We start from the raw sequence: 15,891 nt of genomic DNA on the forward strand, positions 1-15,891 counted from the left end.
CTGTACAGCAGACCCCAAACACACCCTGCTCTCTCCAACCCACCCCCAAACACACATTACAGTAGACAGGACTGAAATGCAGTCGTTGACAACAAACACTTGAATGCACAAGAGATGTAGAGAAGGGGAATTAGAGTCTTAATTATATAGTTTGAGATTATGATATTTGCAGAACACAGGTGCTCAAATTGAGCATAGCAATAAATCGCTGGATGACTTGAGGATGGGATGAAAGCAGCAGTGGGCTTATCCTCTCTTGTATTTGCCTCAGAAAGCTTTAAAAGCTTTATTGATGGCCCAAACTGGAGACTAATAACCATGATGACTTTGAGATAAAATAGTCTGAGTGCACTTGATGTAATTAAATGCATCACTGTAGAAAGGGTCTCATATACTTAATGGATCTGCTGTCATCTTTTACTATTTAGAATATAATACAATGATGAGAATAATCATGCACTAGCCTGATATCCTGATATATTCACTACAGAAAGTCAATATAAAGGTTTGGTCAGTATAAAGTTGTTTTTTTGTTTTTTTTATCCTATTAATTCCTAATGTGCAAGTTTGGTTTTTTAAGAATCCAGAACCTCATTAACAGCTTGAAAAAACATTTTTAATATTGTTTTATCACCTGACTTTTACGAATTTTATGAGAATTGCATTAAACCTGATTTTGAACTGATGATATGTTTCAGAAACCCACTTATAGACTGTTTCGCCTGAGCTGTAACACATGGTTAAATGCAACTGATTTTCATCTGGCCTTATAGCCATCTATTTGGTGTTGAGCCGACTACCCTCCTGTTAGGAAGTTTTGTTTGTTCTAACAGAGAAATTAGATGCAACTGACCTCATAAGTACCATCACCCTGTAGATCAACACGCTGCATGTCTCTGAATGACTTTTTGACAAAACAAAAGTTCTTGCACAGCCAAGAATACTGTATAAAACATGAAATAACAGTGCTTTGTGGTCATTTCTGTACTTTGTCGCCTTTGGGTGGCAAGTTCACGGCAAACAGATGGGTCACCGCTACGTTACTTATTTTTTTTACACAGCAGTGGAACATGTGGGACTCCAAACAATGGACAAGTAAAGCCAATGCCAAAAAGACTTCAGGACTAAAGCCATATTAACTTTCTTATCTACTCCACAGAGGCGAGGAGCACCTGATAAACACATCAAAGCTGATTCGGAGAGTGAATACATCACTGCTTTAAAGACCATAAAAATCCTCCTCCTCACTGGAAAATATGGACAAAACCGAAATGAAATGCCCAAAGGTTTAAAGAAGGGTTTACTGACAGAGCTATTTTTTCAAAAATAACACAAACCCAGTGACTGAAGTGTTTTTGAGCTCTGTGACAGCTGCACACAGAAGCATATTCATAAAATGCTTGCTTTGCGTTCCATGTATATCATGTTCGGGGATTTGTGGGGAGAGCGAAAGTGCTTCCATTTAAAGGTTGTTACGTCGGCCAGTCATTTAAGCATGACATGTTGGGTACTGAGACTTAGGTTGAGGGTACTACTGCTACTGCTCTGGGAGTCAGAGCGGCGGTCTCGGTGTTGTTTTTAACACACAGGAACGCAGACCTGGGCGTGTGGCACTGCTCCGGGCTGTGGTCTGCGGGAAGGTGAAGAACCAAGCATCTTTCTTAGAGCTAAGTCTAACGCTGCACAATCTTAGAGTGGCACAGAGGACCAGTAAATCACCATGTTCCCGTCTGAGTCTCAAACTGCGCTGAGGTGTGTGAATGAACTCTTTGATAAGCACCTAGTCAGAGAGAAGGGCTTGAACTGGTTGTGGTGGTAATGAGGATGGGGGGGGGGGGGGGGGGGGTCGGTTAAACTGTGCAGCAAACTGCAGCTCTTTGTGATGTCAGCTGACCCTGAGCAGAGCTCTGAGTGCACATCTATGACCTTCTGACCCTGAGGGGAGAAGTGAAAGAAAGCGGCAGGGGGTTAAAGATGGTGCTCAGTCTGGGCAGCAGTGCAAAGTGGGCCATTTGGCAGGCAGAAAAAATTTGTCACTCTCACAATGAATGAGGCATTTACTGGAAGATAATCTCTAATGACAAGGACTTAATTTAATTAATGATCACCAGCCTGAAGATCAACTACTCTGTGCTCAAGTAGTCATCCATCATCGTGAGACAAATATGTAGAGTTACACTAAGTTCTGCTCAGACATCCGCAGCCACAGACTTCCATCTGTGAGATTACAAAGCACCAAGACTTCCTTACTAAGACTAAGAAGGAAAATGCATAACAGGGGGCCTTGGCATCAGAGCATAGTGGTTAGGTACCACTTATCCACTTACTGTCTATTTATTATCATTACTGTGGTAGTTTTAGTTTTTGACTTATTTACATCCTCTTTGCCAGCTGCGTGTTGACCAATAATAACAACGCAATAAAGTTTTTCTGATTGTGATCAGTAAATACAGCACAAGTGGATTTCTCAAGGAGAGTGCTGCTTGGACTGTTGTTCCTCCAACCATCAAGTCATCTTCCATTACTCAGCATGTAGTAAGAGGGGCTGTGAAGAGTGTTGGGAATTACCAGACGATTAGTGTCTCTATATATGCCAGTGGTTGCTAGTTTTTTTTTTTTAGCTTGAGACTCTTCAGAAGAAGCTGTGTTTATTTATGATCAGGTCATCCAGAGAGAATTTGTTTTACTCTGGCTTAATCTGAATAATTTTTAGATTTTTAGATGGCAGAAACGGTAAAATCATTCAGTAATTATCAGGACTTTTTGTGTAATAAAATGTTTTGTCTGGTCCCCTGTCTTATCTTACGGGCCATCAGATTGCATAGAGATGGCACATACTGTTAGTCTGAAGATTTGTACAATCTGAACCTGTGGATTTTAAGAAAGGCAAGAAGAAGAAAAGTGAGATGAATGTATGTCATATATGGTTTAAATCTGACGAGTCAAACTATTTTCTTTCAGTAAATCTGCGATAAAGGTCATTTATTACACAATTGAATATAACACCCTCTACTCCTGGTATAAGTCAATTTTCATCATAGGGATAAGGAGAGACACCTTTGTTATTTTTACAACAGTGTTTCATAATATCACACCAGGATTGTTTAGTAGTATTCATGACTGGATTTCGATTAACGGCTGCAAAGACCTCAGCAATATCCCTGGTAAGAGGGAAACATCTCTGCTACTTTTCACTCACATCAGTCACTCAGGAAGAAACTGTGCAGAGGAGAAAAACAGCTGAGCCAAAGAACTTTAAGAATAATATATAGATACAAGTAGGTCTGTGTCAGCAGCCTGCCAGGACTTTATTATACCACTTATCTTGACTGTTCCACACCACTGCAATACGAACCAGTGCCAATTAACCACAATGTAGACATTTTTACTTACTACAATCTGAAGTTGAGTATGAATACCCTGTTTGTGATATACATTTGCCTTCTCGAGGCTGTAGTTCTGTTGACATAGACATTCCTCTCCTGGGAAAATAAAACTAGTTTTTCTTTTCTAAACGGTTATATGTTGCACAGACACTAAAAATCTGCCAGTAAAAGGGTTGATGTGATTAAAAAGTACCGGGATATATGAGTACTTATAAGCCAGTGCTGAGAAGTCTGTAATAAAACTCAAACCACTTATAGTAGTAAACCTGATTCAAAATATACCTCCGCCTCGCCCTTCATACTGTATTTCCCCTCTCTCAGTGTTTCCCTCCATCTGAATAAAATGGAATAAGTCTGGACTAAAGACAACAATGTGTTGGGCTGACACAGCTGCAGATATGTGATTGAGGAGTGTTGGTTTTGGCTGCCACAGGCTGATGCACTAAAAGGCAAACGGGTGATAAGCAGTGCAAGTTAGCACTGTTATCACCACTCGTGTTTGATGTTAATTGCAAATAATCAGAAAAAGCAGCTCATATCAGTGTGACACTCCTTTTCCAATGGGAAGACCAGAACACTTCCTGGCAGCACTCAACCCACAAATAAGAGAGGTTAATTCCACAGACCAAAGTCATGGGCAATAAAATCTGAGGGTCTGGAAATTTACCTGCTCTGGAATGGCTAGTATAAAACCATGATTAAGTTGGTCTACCGCAGATGTCATGGAGGGTTCTCAGCTTTCTTTCATACATGGACTAACTTTAGTACATTCAGTGTCATTCTGGGACCCAGGTCCGCTCAGGATCTCAGGGAGTTAATAAATAGACCTATTATGAGATCCTGATCCACAGCTCTGTTTGATGGAAAACCTTTTTTTTTTTTTTTTTTTATTTCATAGTGGGATCAGTATTTTATCCTAAACAATACTGCTCTCTGGTGGCAGCAAAGATATAGCACAGCAGAAAACTTTATCATCAGAAAATAACCATAACAGCATGATGCAGTACTAGATTTAACCACCAGAGTCTACTACATGTCAAGATTTACTCATGCTGGAGAACCGCGTCCTCATCTCACCTCACAAAACTGACACTAACCTGTATCTGAGACATAAAACAGCTCCATAAAATAAAAGCTCCCTCTGGTGCTGATAAATTGGTGCAGCAGTCATCAGTTAAATTCCTGCTCTCTTTCGGTGAATGCGCTCTAGTATACTGCACAGACTACACTCCAGAATAAGTTGAACACATTACATAAAAAAATGCCATGGAACAAAGCGTATGAATGTACTGCAGAATGGTGTTAACCGACTCTCCATTTGTTGAGATGTTAATCCTTAAATCATAATTGTGGACTGCAAATGGCTCCCTTAAAATCCCATGAAAAGCTTTTTAAACCGGGGAAATTAAAGCAGCTTTTAGTGTTGATTGTGCTGCTATTTACCCAGGTGCAAAATGACCCTGACTGTGTCTAATTCGATATATAAACACTTAACCAGCTTTTCAGGAGGCTGTGTCTGCACTGCAGTGCTGGCAGGGAGCAAGAAGGGAGATTGCACCTTTGCTTTCATCTCAGAATTTTGTCCAAATTAAACCCACAATCTACTTAATCAAATATCACTGATGGCATCTTTGGATGTCTTTCTGTTCAGTGTGTGTGTGTGTCCGTGCCTGTGTAATTTTCTCACATGAGAAATCGACTATAGTATGAGAAATTGATTCAGTCCAACTTAACAGGATTCATGTATTAGCCGCTTGTGAAGATGAGCTGTGGCGAAAGAGCATCTTTATGTTTAATTAAAAGACAATTAATAGATTGATTGAAGTCAAATGTTAAAAAAACACCAAAGAGAGGCACGTTGCTGTTGACAGGTTACATTTGTTTGCCTGTTAAAATACAAAACTGTATCAGTCTGGTCACAGTAATTCACCGTGAGGATGTGCTATTATTATCTTTTGCCTGTCAAATAGAAACATATTTGCAGGTGTTTTAGTGCTAATGAGGCATTATAGCCTTAATGCAAGGGTAGAGGTTCAGTGTGTTTGCAACCCTCTCTCATGAATCATATTACTGAGACAAGACAAGACCTTTATGTGGTCTTTGAAACCCCTAATATTACAGCTTTTTTTGCCTTAAGAATTCCAGACCCACGCAGAACACAACATAACCCGTAAACCCGTTGTCATTTTCTTTCTTCCTCTTGCTTCACTTTCAGAATAAAAGTGTTGTTCCTTCTGTGTAAAAGCTCTACCGGTGAGGAAACTAAAGAAAACGGACTGGTCTGTTGAGAGAGGTGGTCATTATGAGAGAGGAAGGACTTGAAGTCTCATGCAGTGCAGGTCTATCTGTGACTCATTCTGTCTTTTAAGTTTTGTTTTTTTATTTTTTGTTGTTGTTTTTTTTTTTTTTTAATTTTTTCAGGTATTGTAATATTGTAATGTCCCTTCTTCTTTGCACAAGTGCACTGAAGAATTACCTGAACAGCTGTTGTTCCTAAAGCAAGAAATAAAAACATACATGAAGAAAAATGATGACTAATCTAAGGGTAAATTAACATGTAATAAGTCAATTTGACAATATGTCATAAAAAATATAAGTATGCATACAGCACATTAAAATGTCACATCAGCACATACATTTACATATATAGTATGTTACTGAATTTATAAGGGTATGAGACACCTGCTCTCTTTCCATGCACTGTTGTTGTATTTTCACTGACAAGCTTGCTCTCTACAGCCCGATGTCATTTTGTCACCAAGAACTGATAATAATTTAAAAGGTATGCAAGTAATAAAAGTTCTCTACCATCTCACAGATATTAGTGATGAACTCATTTGCCACTTAATGACAGAAGCTGGGGTTTTATGACTGAAATCCATCACCTCATTAAGGAACGACTGTGCTTCATTACAAGGAGAAAGAAAGCAATTTAAAGTCATTCTTTAGCATGGTTAACTTTTGCTGTGGAACTCACTCTGTTTGCAGTTTGCTCCCAGCAGGAGCACACTTCATGCCTCACAGGCAGGAGGTATCATGTGAGGAGCCCATTATTTCACTCCATCAATTACAGAGTCAAATGAAGTGAACATCTGTGAAATGGAGTAAAACTGTAGGCTTTGGTTCTTTTCTTCATTTTATACATAGCTTTATGTAATTGTATGTAATGTAACTGAAGTTTTGCTGTGTCAGGTTCGTGGGCTGATGTGTCTGAAGTTCGCTTGGTTATAGGGTAAAAAGTCAGCGAGTGTTTTCCTCCCCTCTCCAGGGTTCAGTGTCAAGCAACCTGCAGATAATTGAAATAATCCGAGAAGTACAATAGTTGTCCCTTCAGTCTAAGAGGCAAAGGTGTCAAAAATAAGTACTGCGGCTATTAGTTCAGTCACTGTGCATTAAATCTCCTGCATTTTGTTTTCAAATGCTTTCGCCGTAAATTTCAACGCAATGTAGATCGTGAACACGGTCATGAAGACTGTCCGGTTAAACCTGTAAAAGCGGGTGTTCTCTCGAAACCTGTTGCAGCACTTTTATTTTCAAAGCACAACCGGAAAACGTCGTGCGTGTTGTTGCGGCCTTGACGCTGGTCCTCCACATTAAAGGCAGGAGGGAGGCAGGATCAGGATGAAGGCTTCAGGAGTCACATGCACTCAACTTTCTACCTGGTGTCCAGTTGTTCTGCACTGACGCTCTGTGGGAAGATGTCCCACTCTGTTGTTTAACTTCCATCTTTGTTTTTTTTTTTTTTGTTTGTTTTTTTTTTTATCTCATTTTTAAAGTCACCTCGCTTCTGAAGCCCTTTCATCCAGCACTTCAGCATCCCCCCCCCCCTCCCCACCCCACTCACTGTTCGTGGACTTTGCAGAGACCGGTTCCTCTTTCACTTTGGATCATGCTGCGAACTTTTCACAACTGAAACCTGCTCTGCCTGAGCTGCCGACGGAAATAAAGTTTGCATTTTATTCACTCACAATGACTGAGGAGAGCAGAAGTGAGCACCGGGCTGAAAGCGGGAAGGACTTGGAAAAACAGCTCCGGCTGCGAGTGTGCGTCCTAAATGAGCTTTTAAAGACTGAGCGGGATTATGTTGGGACGCTAGAGTTTCTCTCGGTGAGTTTTGAGAATCATTTCTAATTGAGATGGCTCGCAAGTGCATGTTTTAGCCATGGGAATGAAACCTCAAAGCACACAAACAAACAAAAACAGCCACCCTGTTTAGTATGCATGGTGCATCCGGCTCCGGAGCGACAGCAGGTCCACTGAGTGTTACATGTTAATAACCTGTGCAGCCCCCTTCATGCCACTGTTTGATTTACTGATGTAAGCGGGAGGTCAAACATGAGAATCTCCTTTTTTGGACTGTCACCTGTTATACTTTGTGAAGCCACCCCAGTGATGGAGATGTTCACTTTTTAGATTACAAGTGTGAAATTGGAGGAACAGTCACAAAGGGGCATGGCGCAGCTTTAGCTCCTGCACAGCCAGTGTGATGTTTAATCCTCTCCCCATCGGCTGTTAGAGGCTCACAGTGGTTTGGCTGACAGTTGCTGATCTGACAGACATTTAAGGATGGATCATTTTATCTCACCTGGTGATAAATAACATTCAGATAAACCTCAAATCACAACAGAATCATATATTTTCTGTCACCACGGCTGATTATTCTTGAAATGACCTTACCCTCATGATTTCCACCAGTTAGGAAGGCTATACATCCTGAAGTTAAAGTGCAACTATCTCTATAATCATGGCAGAACATGTAGAAGAAGAATGGCATCTTGATCTCTGCTCACTGTGTCTTCGTCTCACCCAGGCTCCTAACTTGTCCTGCACAGCACTACTTTTACTGGCACATTTTGCCACACAGCATAGAAAATATAGGAGAGTGCAGTTTGCCGCCGCCTCTGCCAACTTTTGATCAAGCCGAGGATGGCACAGGTGGGCTCAAATGCAAACCGCCGGAGCTAGGCACTCTGTTTGCAGCACATCTCCAGCCGCACACTGAGCGTAACACTTGGTTGCTGCAGCACAGAAATGACGTGCTGTCAGCTTAACAGCATCATAAAATAACACCCAACCTCAAAGACGCGGTAGTGGGGCGCCTCTGGAAATGTTCCCTGTTTAAACGTGAAATCCGTGAAGAGTGTTTTCACTGCCTTATTCGAGAAGGAAATTTGTGGCTGGTGAGGATGTAAAAAGTGAAAGTCCCCGCGGTAAAAAACGCTGATGCGATGTGATCTGGACTGTGGCTTTGGATGGCTTGATGGCTTTCACCATATTTTCTCAGCAGTTTCAGCTTCTTAGCACAGTGGGAACTTTGCATGGAAGTTGGGTTCGAAGGGGCACTGTGTTATGTGTCATTAAAAGCACTGTTGCTTTTAATGTATGAATGTGTGCACCCTGACCCCCACCCACTCACCCCCTCTCACTGCCCAGATGTTTCTAATGGAGGGCAGAGGGACCAGGGAGGGGATGGAGCTCTGTCTGACCTTTCTTAGAAGTAGCATCACTGGAGAAATGGTGGAAGCTATTACATGAGGGAATGTGTCTTCTGTCCTAGTGGTGGGGGTTTGGGGAATGCAGCCACCCCTCCTTTATCTCCCCTATAGTGCTGGAACTGGGATTCATTTCAGAAGTGACTGACCCTTACAAGGCAACTCTGTTCTGGTTGGGAATGTTGGGATGGACGCCTCAGATTGAGATCTGACAGTGAAAGATATTGTTGGTTTAGCTGCATGTTATAGATATGGAGGTGGATGATGGAAAAAAAAAAGCTAGAAAGTGAGAGAAAAAGACAAAGAGTCACTGTTATCTACTGTCTTATCATCTGGGAGGACTTGGGGAGCACGGTGGAAGATACTCAGGGTGATCAAAGAGGGCCCTACTGGGGAGAGGGGTCATATTGAAGACTTTCATCTGATCACACAAAAAACTTGCGCTTGCTTCCCCGACTTCCTTTACTGCCATGCTAGAAACAGTTACGAACCATCCAAGGTTTTGTGTGTCTAGAGGTCAGAACGGAAGACACTCAAACCCCCCCCCCCCGCCCTCTGTGCGACTCCCTGGTGTGATAATCCAGGGAACTCCCAGTACCAGCAGGGAGGGATGTAGATGGGATATTGCTAGAGGGGTGAAAGGGAAAAGGGTAGAGCGGATCACACAGTAGATATTGCCAGGAGGGTGAAGGGTGGATGGGAGGGGGGTGGTCTCCGCAAGTGGCTGGGCTTGGTGCCTTCTCTTGTAAACCATACTTCCTGGAGGAGGAATTCCTCCGAGGTTAGGAAATGCTGGGGAACAATGAGGCTCGGGTCAGTGGCTGAGGTTGAACTGTGGAGCAGAGATCGTTGCCGCTGATCCGTGGGACCCAAACACAATGCACCTCACGCATACTTTACTATCAAGGTAGTGGAAAAAAACACGGAGAACAAGGATGATTACAGCAATTTGTCCCAGGACAGTCTGAACCTATTGTGTGGCTTTATCTAACCACTCGTGGGAAAATATACAGATTGCATTTTAAAGGAGTCATTACTAGGAATTCTAAATTTGATTTGCTTTGGATTAAAGCATCACCTTTTAGACACCATACTGAACTTCCACAGTAGTCTGATAGTGATAGGTAAGCTCTAGGGAAGCTGTCTGAAATATCCCAGGCCTATCTCACATAATGAACAATTATAGCTGGAGATAGTGGGCGGCGGTGGACGCTGCTGTTTATCTTGGACAGCCACGAGCCAATAAAATGACAGTCGTCCTTAGAAATGCCTCAATGAGAGGAACAACTCAAGACATAATGTAAACAGTCACTCTAATGAGCTCTTTGCATTTCTCCAGTTTCTTTCAGTTGCAGAAATACTGTGCTTAGTCTCTGCCATTGTGCACCAGTGATACAGAGACATTGAAAGCCATTTGCTTGCGTGATAAGCACTTAGAAGGGAGAATGCAAGGAGGGACAATGGAGGAAACCTTTCATGTCCTGGTTCTGGAGGGAGATCTGAGCCACAAGTTAACTTAATATATTCCAAAGAGCTTTGTAGCGCGTTAAGTGATCCCTCAGCTGCTGCCTCCCTTTCCCCAACAAAAGCCTTTTGAACTACGAAGCAACCACTGAGTGAAATGTTTAAAACATTTCTCATCCCTTGCATAAATGTGGGTTGAGACAAGTGTAGATCTTGTTATTCTCTTAAGAAAACTATTGATTATTAAGGGATGGATTTCAAGAAATACGGTATACTGGGGGCGTCTTTGTGGTTCACCTGGAGGAGCATGTACCATTAAGGCCTGGACCTAACTGCACGTGCCTGGGGTTCGAATTTGACCTGTGACCCTTTGCTGCATGTTGTCCTCTCTCTCTCTCCCCAGCTTCCCTGTCTCTCTCTCACTGCAGCTGTAAAATGGTATATTGCATCTGTAGTTTCATTTTTTTTTTCAATACAGCTGCATATGATTGTCCTTGTTATATCATCTAGGCTTCATGTGGAAAATCTCTTGGTCAACAGACATGTTGGTGGTCACTTAAAGTCAGTAGCCTCTTTTCAGTGAAAATGGCTGCAGGAAGTAGGAATTCAAGCCTAATGGAGAAAGCAGCTGCTAAGACCTAGCACCACTCTCAGAAACCCAGGTGTTCCAGTGAACTCCGTATGTGTGTGTTTGTATATAGTGGCTCCACATCTCTCTCAGTCTCTCTCTCAGGATTTGTGTTTGTTTATATCTTGACTGAGACAGTCACGTTGGCCCAGACTGTTGGGGCCGAGAAGTAAGAAGTTTTTTTATTTTTGCTCATAACATATGACCAGTGAGCAGTCCTGAGGGAGGTCAGGTCAGGGAGGCAGGACAAGAGGGTTCATACCCTCTGGACAGACAGCTGATGACCCCAAAGGTCACATCCTCTCGTACCTACCCTTTTCCTGTCCGTCTGTAGCCTCCATGCCATCCAGCTCCCTCCTGTGTTCTGATGGAAACAGGAATATAAGATGCTGATGATCAGTGTGCCCTGATTTGATAAAAACCTCTGCCTTAATTTAGTCTTATTCCAGGTAGATAGACAAACCTGTGACCATTCTGTGTGCACTTGTGTGTTTGTAGAGCAGAGGAAAGAAATGAAAGCTGAGAGAAAGGTGAGATGTTTTTCTCCTTGAGATTTTTTAATTGGATTCAGTCTCTCTAAGAATACGGCAGTTTCTCGTTTGTGTCTGCTCCCAAAGTGAGGCCCCTGAACTGATGAATTGGCTCACTTGCATTTCAATTTCACACCACTGCCACTCCACAAGGGACTTGCATATTATGCCATATTTGCAAGGATATAACTGTTAGTTCTGCAATCTCCGTAGTTTGCATTCCTGATAAGTGAAAATGCATTCTCTCTGATTGGCCATACTGTAAATGTTATTTTGTAACTTTTGATAATACAGTTAATACAATTAATACATATGTGTTTGTAAACCTGTTTAAAGTAAGTTAGTCATTTTGTTAGTTTATTATTGCAAATGTACAATTTGTTTAGCACCTTATCTTTATGATAAATCTGTCTTTTAGCCAGGCTGAAGATAAATGATAGTGAGGATTAACCCTCTCCTGCAGAGATTTTTGCGTCAACCTTGAGTCTTACATCAATTTAAACACTGAGTGGGATAATCCTTCTTTCCATTGAGCAGTGCTGCTTTGGGAGCTGTTGTGTTTTGCATGCCTTTCAATATTTAATCTTTTCATCTTTACAAAAAAAGATTTAGCAGTTTTCTAGTTGTACCAAATGCAATTACCATTCGGAAATATTAGGTAACAGGCATGCCTACATTATGGCAATTTGTTTAATAACTAGAAATGTTGAATATTGTAATGTTCAGTGAAACGTGGTAATGAAAGTTATTGCCGGTTGATTTAAATGGTACATATGTATTGAACCTCCAATCCTTAGAGGGGGTTAGACAACATGGGTAATGGTCAGAGTCTGATGAGTCTGGAGAAAGCCCGTGCCTTTATGTCAGCCAGCTTTGAAAGAAATCGACCAATCAGAAGCCAGCTTTGAAAAAAATCTACCAATGAGAAGCCTGCTTTCAATCGACCAATCAGAAGTCAGCTTTGAAAAAAATCGACCAATCAGAACATAGCTTTAAATCGATCAATCAGAATGCAGCTTTGAAAAAAATCGACCAATCAGAACACAGCTTTAAATCGACCAATCAGAAGCCAGCTTTGAAAAAATTCGACCAATCAGAAGCCAGCTTTAAATCGACCAATCAGAAGCCAGCTTTGAAAAAATTCGACCAATCAGAATGTGTCTTTAGATCGACCAATCAGAAGCCAGCTTTGAAAAAATTTGACCAATCAGAAGCCTGTTTTAAATCGACCAATCAGAATGCAGTTTTGAAAAAATTCGACCAATCAGAAGCCTGCTTTAAATCGACCAAACAGAAGCCTGCTTTGAAAAAAATTGACCAATCAGAACACAGCTTTAAATTGACCAATCAGAAGCCATTTTTGGAAAAAAATTGACCTATCAGAACACAGCTTCAAATCGACCAATCAGAACGCCGCTTTAAATTGACCAGTCAAAAGCTAGCCTTGAAAAAAATGGACCAATCAGAATGCGGCTTTAAATCAACCAATCAGAATGCAGCTTTGAAAAAATTTGACCAATCAGAACCAATTCAGCTTTAAATCGACCAATCAGAAGCCAGCTTTAAATGAAGAATGTGACTTTGCACAAAATACATGTAGCCATAACTCAAGAATTCACTCAGCAATTATTTCAAAGTTTTACATAGATGGTTAAAATTGACTCTTGATAAACAGGGATGTAACCTGAAGCTAGTCTGAGTGGCAGAGTCATGCAACCACAGGGTGGTAATTCTAGTTCAAGCAGGATTTCCTGGCTTCCTGGCCCTGCCCATCTTTACATTGTACTGGATGTTTCCTGCTCCACATACACACACACACACACACACACACACACTGGGCCAGCCAGTTTAACCACACATGCCCATTTGGCAACATGGAGCTTCATTGCGTATGTGATAGGGATGCATTGAATCTGTCATGTGGCTTCAGCTCAGGAGGGAGAAGTGGTGCTGTCCCGCTCCCCAGAGGAGAAGGCTGCCTTTGATTTGGCCAGTTCCAGCTGCCAGGTCACATGGTGCATACGTGTGACTCGTAGAAAAGTGGCAGGACTCCGGTAGACACTTGTCAGGACGTACATACAGTGTGAAGGGGTCATCATCAGAAGGGGGCCTGTGTTTTAGCTGGCATGTGTACCTCAGGGAGCACACACATACATACGTGCTTGGTCAAATCAGTATGCCTGCAGTGTTGCTTTAGCGCTCTCAAATCTGCCTAGTTTTGCCATAATTTTGGATGACACAGTTGGTAAAATGACAATATGCTTACAAACCAATTAAATATTGGTATGAGGCTCGTTAGCCCAATTAAGGTTATTGCCTTTGGAAATTAAATTACCAGCCATGTGGTTTGGTCTCATGAAGTGTCCCATTGACTCTATGGTGCAGCTGTCTCTACATTTTTTTATTTTTGAAGTGTTCACTGAAATGTCTAGACAAGTTTGCATGTTTCCTCTGTGGTGTATACTCACACTTTCCATCCCATTCATGTCTCTGTCCATCCTGCATTTCTGGGCTCAGAATCCATAAACATCTAGAGCTGTTCAGCCAGACATGATGGGAAATTCCACTTCACTCTAAATTCTTTAATTAAGCACTTGAATAGGATTTGCCATAGAGGCTCTCAGAGTTACACAAGTGTCTCTCTGTCTCTAAGCATGCTCTGTCTGCACACCTCCTTTTCTTTCTTTCTTTCTTTCTTTCTTCCTTTCTTTCTTTCTTTCTTTCTTTCTTTCTTTTGTTTTGTTTTCAGTCTCTGGGACTATTTATCTCTGGGTCTATAGCATTGACTCGACTTTCCACGACTTTCTTGCTTTCCACTTTAAAATCTTAAAAATGGCCATTGCAGTATAAAGTAATGTGAAGGAAATCTTATCATACATGGTTTCATCACTGAGCAACCCCCTTTCACAGAACAAATACTAATTTCATCCACTGTTACAATCATGGAAAAAATATTGATTAGAGCATATTTAAGATAAACAGGCCATAAATGCATACAAAAAGCTACTACTAAGTATAGTAGTAGTATAGTATATAGTAGTAGTAGTATATAGTATGCTTGCTTATTTGGAATAAAAAGTGGGTTAAGTCATGCTGGGGTCTATACTGATCTGATGCAGTCATGTTGGCATGCTGCCTCCTGCTCTGTCACTTCACAGACAAAAAGAAGGCACGGTGTGCAGAGCCCTGGCAGGGGGGTTCAGCAGTTGTGCTTCAAGGGGAGAGAGGGCAGGGGAGAAACTGGCAGGGTAGTTGCTCAGCTCTCCATTGACAGTATCCGGTTCTGTGATGTGTGAGAGAGCCTGACGCTGCAGGTTTCCTTTTTCCTTTTTTCTTGACAGTTCTGCTGAAATAGATTTCGGGTGGGGGGGGGGGGCGCATCCGACAGTCGAGGTGGAGGCCTGAAACTGTGATCAGATGAACTATCTGGGAGTGTGCCACAGACAGGGAGACTGATGATTCTGCTTAGTCATCTTGGAGATCAATACATGGTGCTGGTGTGTGGCTCTGATGGGAATTGCCAGCTATCAGTGGGTGATGTTTTGCTTGGCTGCACATGGAAATTGAGGAGGCATGCTGGGCTTTGGTCTCTGACGACTAACACTCTTCTACTGGGGGCTCGTCTCACTGTTTAATATCCAATTTCACAAGTCAAAAGATCCTTCCCAATATGCTGAAGATGCCTGCCGCTTAAACTCCCACGATGGGTGAAATTGAACAGACCCACAGTCTGTCAGATATTCAGTTAAACGGACATGACCACAAGCATCGTTTTATGCTCATGTGCTCATTTCACTCAAGTGTTAGCCATGCACGGAGCTCACTGGGAGTCAGGCACAGACATTGGACACAGACATATTCATTAGATAAATTGCTTCATTCCAGCAGCTTTTGAATCTCCTTGGGTGCCGGGGTCAGTGAAAGGACAAGAATAACATCAAGAGGAGATTTTTTTTTACTTCACCTTTCATGAAAACAGTGAATTCTTGGAAATGTATCAAAGCACATTGCTTGGTTGATAAAAATGTTCCTATTACAGGCGTGATATTGCCCTGTATTTCTCACAAAACATGCCTTTCCTGAAACAATAAACATTCAAATGGCATCGCAGGAAGTATCTCTTGTTGTCTTGAAAGAAGCCTCTTTGTAGGAGTCTTGGTGCTCATGCAGGCTGCCTGAATGTTAAAATGACAGCAAACAACCGCCCCTTCAACAAATGGACTTTTGTTCGCGAGAAGATGCTGTGAAATGAATGCTCACTATGTTCTCTGTTGTTAATTAAAACCAGAGACCCTGCTTTGAGCTGTGCAGATGAGCCTTAATAGCCAATCCCAAGATAGACATATTAACATTCCCCACTGTATTTATAGTGTCTGTTTCCTGTACACATT

General features: G+C 41.8%; 1 protein-coding gene across 1 annotated transcript in view; it reads left to right on the forward strand.

The window, feature by feature from the left end:
* Positions 1-6,972: 6,972 nt before the first annotated feature.
* The window catches only part of prex2 (phosphatidylinositol-3,4,5-trisphosphate-dependent Rac exchange factor 2), an 84,995-nt gene continuing 76,076 nt past the window's right edge, over positions 6,973-15,891 (forward strand). Inside the window, exon 1 of the mRNA XM_071485275.1 lies at positions 6,973-7,493. Coding sequence (XP_071341376.1) covers positions 7,356-7,493 — 138 coding nt within the window. The 5' untranslated portion in view covers positions 6,973-7,355. The remainder of the gene's footprint in view (positions 7,494-15,891) is intronic.

This window comes from Trachinotus anak, unplaced genomic scaffold, assembly GCF_046630095.1.
Source record: "Trachinotus anak isolate AG129_WGS33_773 ecotype Australia unplaced genomic scaffold, CSIRO_AGI_Tana_v1 ptg000009l, whole genome shotgun sequence".
Lineage (NCBI taxonomy): Eukaryota > Metazoa > Chordata > Actinopteri > Carangiformes > Carangidae > Trachinotus > Trachinotus anak.